Source organism: Oncorhynchus gorbuscha, linkage group LG09, assembly GCF_021184085.1.
Source record: "Oncorhynchus gorbuscha isolate QuinsamMale2020 ecotype Even-year linkage group LG09, OgorEven_v1.0, whole genome shotgun sequence".
Lineage (NCBI taxonomy): Eukaryota > Metazoa > Chordata > Actinopteri > Salmoniformes > Salmonidae > Oncorhynchus > Oncorhynchus gorbuscha.
In genome coordinates, this window is record NC_060181.1 from 31,000,105 (window position 1) to 31,005,229 (window position 5,125).

The window sequence follows — 5,125 nt, forward strand, 5'->3', positions numbered from 1 at the left end:
TTACTTGTTTATAATGAATACAGATTTCCATTACCTACTGACAATGTGGTCTTATTTCTTTTCATTTCCCTGATCAAATGGATGGTAGAAAACTATACAAAGAAATGCTGCTTTTAGAAGTGAAATACCACTCATTGTGATGAGATTGTATGAACACCAAGAGCAATATTCCATAAAGAATTGTATCTAAACATACCTAAAATCATTTAAAAACTGGGACTTTTAATCTTATTTGTGCAGTTAGTATACCCTTGAGATTTATTTGAAAAATCTCCTCTTCAGCGATGTCGGGTTCTTAATCTAAAATACCATGACCTTATCTAGTAACCTGGTAATATTGACTCAACCATTCCCAACCTATGAACTACAAACATCGATGTCATCCACTCTGTAAACAGATGTCTGCTTGCTCTAGCCCTACCTGGTACATGCTCCTGACCCTATATACCTTATTCAATATCAGATCATATTTAAAGCAATTCATAGGAGATCCATACAACCGCTAGTCTCAAAGCCAGGACATGTTACATAATAGCAACACATGGTCACTCAACACCTACATGTTTCATTTCAAACACAGTGAATATGTCAGTCAGTTGGGAACCCTTGGGCCTGAGGCTTGGAAGTCCTCCAAATTCAATACAACTACCTGTTAACCTGGCCTTCAACTACAGTTTACAATTGTACACTTTCAATTCATGGGTAATAAAAACATGAGAACAAATAAAATATTTGACATTTGCTGCATCTCTGGGGCGGCAGGGTAGCCTAGTGGTTAGAGCATTGAACTAGTAACCAGAATGTTGCAAGTTCAAACCCCCGAGCTGACAAGGTACAAATCTGTCGTTCTGCCCCTGAACAGGCAGTTAACCCACTGTTCCTAGGCAGTCATTGAAAATAACAATTTGTTCATAACTGACTTGCCTTGTTAAATAAAGGTAAAAAATAAAATCTCGCAACGTCTCCGAAAGCTCTTGTTTCATTTCACAATGAACTAAATACCTAATCTGCATCATAGCTAATCTCACATGACATTTCAGTAATTTTTCTCTTACATTAAAGTACTGATGATGGCAGATTTCAATGAATGTGGTTTGAATTAATTTATTTTAAAAGAAAAACACTCCAAACATTTCTTTAAAACATCCAGAACACAGTAACAAATGCAACACAACAAAGATGGGAGTTATTACAGTCGTCAAGTTTCTGTCAGTCACAGGAATGAGACTAAGAAGAACCCATCACTTTAGGACTACAGAAATGTGAAGATAAAAAGAGAGAGAAAGGGTGATGAAGACAGAGAGAGAAAGGGTGATGAAGACAGAGAGAGAAAGGGTGATGAAGACAGAGAGAGAAAGGGTGATGAAGACAGAGAGAGAAAGGGTGATGAAGACAGAGAGAGAAAGGGTGATGAAGACAGAGAGAGAAAGGGTGATGAAGACAGAGAGAGAAAGGGTGATGAAGACAGAGAGAGAAAGGGTGATGAAGACAGAGAGAGAAAGGGTGATGAAGACAGAGAGAGAAAGGGTGATGAAGACAGAGAGAGAAAGGGTGATGAAGACAGAGAGAGAAAGGGTGATGAAGACAGAGAGAGAAAGGGTGATGAAGACAGAGAGAGAAAGGGTGATGAAGACAGAGAGAGAAAGGGTGATGAAGACAGAGAGAGAAAGGGTGATGAAGACAGAGAGAGAAAGGGTGATGAAGACAGAGAGAGAAAGGGTGATGAAGACAGAGAGAGAAAGGGTGATGAAGACAGAGAGAGAAAGGGTGATGAAGACAGAGAGAGAAAGGGTGATGAAGACAGAGAGAGAAAGGGTGATGAAGACAGAGAGAGAAAGGGTGATGAAGACAGAGAGAGAAAAGGGTGATGAAGACAGAGAGAGAAAGGGTGATGAAGACAGAGAGAGAAAGGGTGATGAAGACAGAGAGAGAAAGGGTGATGAAGACAGAGAGAGAAAGGGTGATGAAGACAGATAAAGAGAAGAGAGATTCAATTCAAATGTAAGATCGGCGCCGGAGGTTGGTTTTGATGAGGATTCATATTCGTCGTTTTCCTGGGCAGAGTAAGAGTGCAGAGGGGTATGGAGGGCTGGCTGGGGAACGACAGTGACGTCTCTTAGCTGAACTTGGCTTTAGAGAAGTCCATCTCTGGGTGCTGCGACATGAACCTGGAACACAATGACAGAGGGGGGGTCACATCCTAGAGTTTGAAAAGTGAGAGTAGCCTGGTTCCAGGCTAAAAGGGTTTGGCAATGACAACAATCATAGGCGTTTGCAAGACTAGCCATGTTTAATAGTCAGATTACACTGGATAAACTCATCCCAGCATTGAGCCCAGTAAAATGAGTGGAGGAAGCCAAGCTGGTACCAGCACAGTGATGTCCACTTCAGTGCATGTGTAACTGACATTGTGTGATACCGATAGGTCAATATTTTCCTCTCCCTTAGTTCTCACCTCCACAACAGGCCGATGCAGATATATTTTAAGGCTTTTAAATCGCCCGATACCGACATGGTTAAAAGAACACCTTACAAAGTCACATCAGACTCTAACACCCATTTATAAAGGATTTGGATCTCCTCTATTGTGTCACACAGTAATGAACAGAAGTCTAACCATAGTAAGTGTACTAGATCGTTTGAATAGGACACTTTCATAAACAGAGGAAGTGTGAGACGTGGCAGAATGACATCACACATATAACCAGCCAACCTATCATTGGCCTCGCCTCGTCATGACCAGGACATGGGGTAGAAGGGATTAATAACATGAACTTTGATAAGAGTCTGTCCTCAACATCCATCTCCGATGGCTCCTTCCCTTAAATAGGGGTTCTAGTAAGCCACAGGTGAACAAGGGTAACCTAACGCTGGCCTTGCTCGTGACTGGGACTAGAAGGGGTTAATAACCTCCACAGTGATAAGAGAATGTCCTGTACATCCATCTCCAATGGTTACAGCTCCTTCCCTCTATCCTGTACACACCCCTTATCACTGTGTAATGGTTCTTCCACCTATACTAGTCTAGTGAGTCATACAGAGATCATTCAGTCAGTATTTGCCAACTATCACTAATGCACCTCACATTGCTCAAGTCACGTCACTAGGAAAGAAGGACATGGTCATTGTCTGGTCATGCAATCTGTCGAATACAGAGCATATTCATAAGACGACGCAGTATGTAAAATGCATAGAACTTTGTTACTGATTTTTTTCCCCAAATAACAGGGCACAAACTATGCAATTCACCTGCTCATAACAAAAAGGTCAACAGTGGGAGACATGCACATTGAGACTGACTGTACAATGATGGCCGAGCACTACTCAAAAAACACACTGCATAATCCACCTGCTGAAAAGGAGTGCAGTGGGTGACACGGGGCATTATGATGGTCGAGGAACAAGTAGTGAGGTCAGCTCTAGTCCCGGACTCAGTTGGGAAGCTGGTACAGACGTCTCACTATCTGTTTATGGCTGCAATGATTGTGTGACCTGACCTTGACAGGAAACAGTAGGAGGCAGACGCTTTTACATTCACCTTTTCCTCGTTTCTATGGCTGTTAAACTATCCAGTATATTGGAACATGTTTGACAATAAAAATAAATGCACCAAGTAAACCTATAGAAAGTAAACAGCAGACAGAACATTGTCTTGTCAGTAGGTATATAACATGACGTACTTTTCTAATTTTACTTTTTCAATTCTGTCAGTAGATTACCAGTACTTAAGTCCCAGTGATTATTGGGAAAGGTCAAACATTTCACTGTCTATGTTTTTATTTTCTTTATTTAACTAGGCAAGTCAGTTAAAAATAAATGCCTTATTTACAATGATGGCCTACCCCTGCCAAACCCGGACAACACTGGGCCAATTGTGTGCCGCTCTATTAGACTCTGTGACGACCCTCCCACTCTGTCCGAATACGGGGTTTTGCAAAGACACTTTTGTGAGTCAACACATACTCGTCCGCCAAAACCGCAGCTTCAGCAACATTCTTTACTTTCTGTTCATTAATATAAGTGGCAATACGATCAGGAATTGTGTCCTTAAATTGCTCTAACATAATCAGATCACACAGCCCTTGGAAAGTCACAACTGCAGAGGCAGAACACCAGCGATTAAACTGTAAAGATAACTGTCGCGCAAACTCAACATGAGTCTGGTTATCGTCCCTTTTTAAAGTTCTAAATCGTTGGCGGTAAGCCTCAGGGACCAATTCATAAATCTGTAACACAGCTGTTTTAACTTTATCATAACTGGCACTGTCGTGTACACTAAGAGCTGAATATGCTTCCTGCGCTTTACCAGTCAGCACACACTGCAACATTAAAGTGCGGTCAGAATCAGGCCAACTCCTAGCGTCAGCAACCCGCTCAAACAACGAAAAGAATGTCTCGGGGTCCCTTTCATTAAACCGAGGCAATAACCGCAAGTTCCCAACAATATCAAATGTCTCTGGGGCACGACCAAAAGCGGAACTACCCCTAGGTAAATCTGGGTGACCTTCCCAAAACAAACTCTCCCCTGAGATCTTTCCTTCCCTAACCAACTCTATACGTTCTTGTTGCAACTTGATTTTAGCACGCTCCATATCTTGTTTAAATGCCAATTCCTTTTCATATTTCACACGATCATGCTCTAGCTTCTCACGATCATGCTCTAGCTTCTCACGATCATGCTCTAGCTGTAACAAAAGCAGTTCTTTCTGCTGTTCAAAAAGAAGGCTACTAGGACTAACCGATGGAATGGCCATTGTAACGTTATGGGGAGACAACAAATCCTCAGCAGAGGCTGGCCCGGTGGTAACTTCAAGAATACCACTCTCCATCAGATTGGCTTTCAATATCAACCTAATAGAATTCTTTAGACGTTTATCACTAATCTCAACCTTGTAGTGTTCCGCGACCTTCAACAGCTGTTCTTTAGTACCTAAATCTAACAATTCCTCTGATGGAGAGCGAATGAACTTATCTACATAAGACGCCATAATCACACAAAAAACAATTCTCGCTCTTCCCTTCTGCTGAGCACACCAGAACACAACCCGAGAATTGACAATCACCCTGAGCACCACAGAAGAGAGATGAGATATGGAGCTTCCCCAAAACCTACAATAACTCAACC

At 41.9% G+C, this 5,125-nt stretch overlaps 1 protein-coding gene across 2 annotated transcripts in view; it reads right to left on the reverse strand.

Moving 5' to 3' along the window:
* Positions 1-1,860: 1,860 nt before the first annotated feature.
* The window catches only part of LOC124042766 (nuclear migration protein nudC-like), an 11,381-nt gene continuing 8,116 nt past the window's right edge, over positions 1,861-5,125 (reverse strand). For both annotated transcript variants that reach the window (XM_046360871.1, XM_046360870.1), the window contains exon 9: positions 1,861-2,168. In XM_046360871.1, coding sequence (XP_046216827.1) covers positions 2,117-2,168 — 52 coding nt within the window. In that variant the 3' untranslated portion in view covers positions 1,861-2,116. The remainder of the gene's footprint in view (positions 2,169-5,125) is intronic.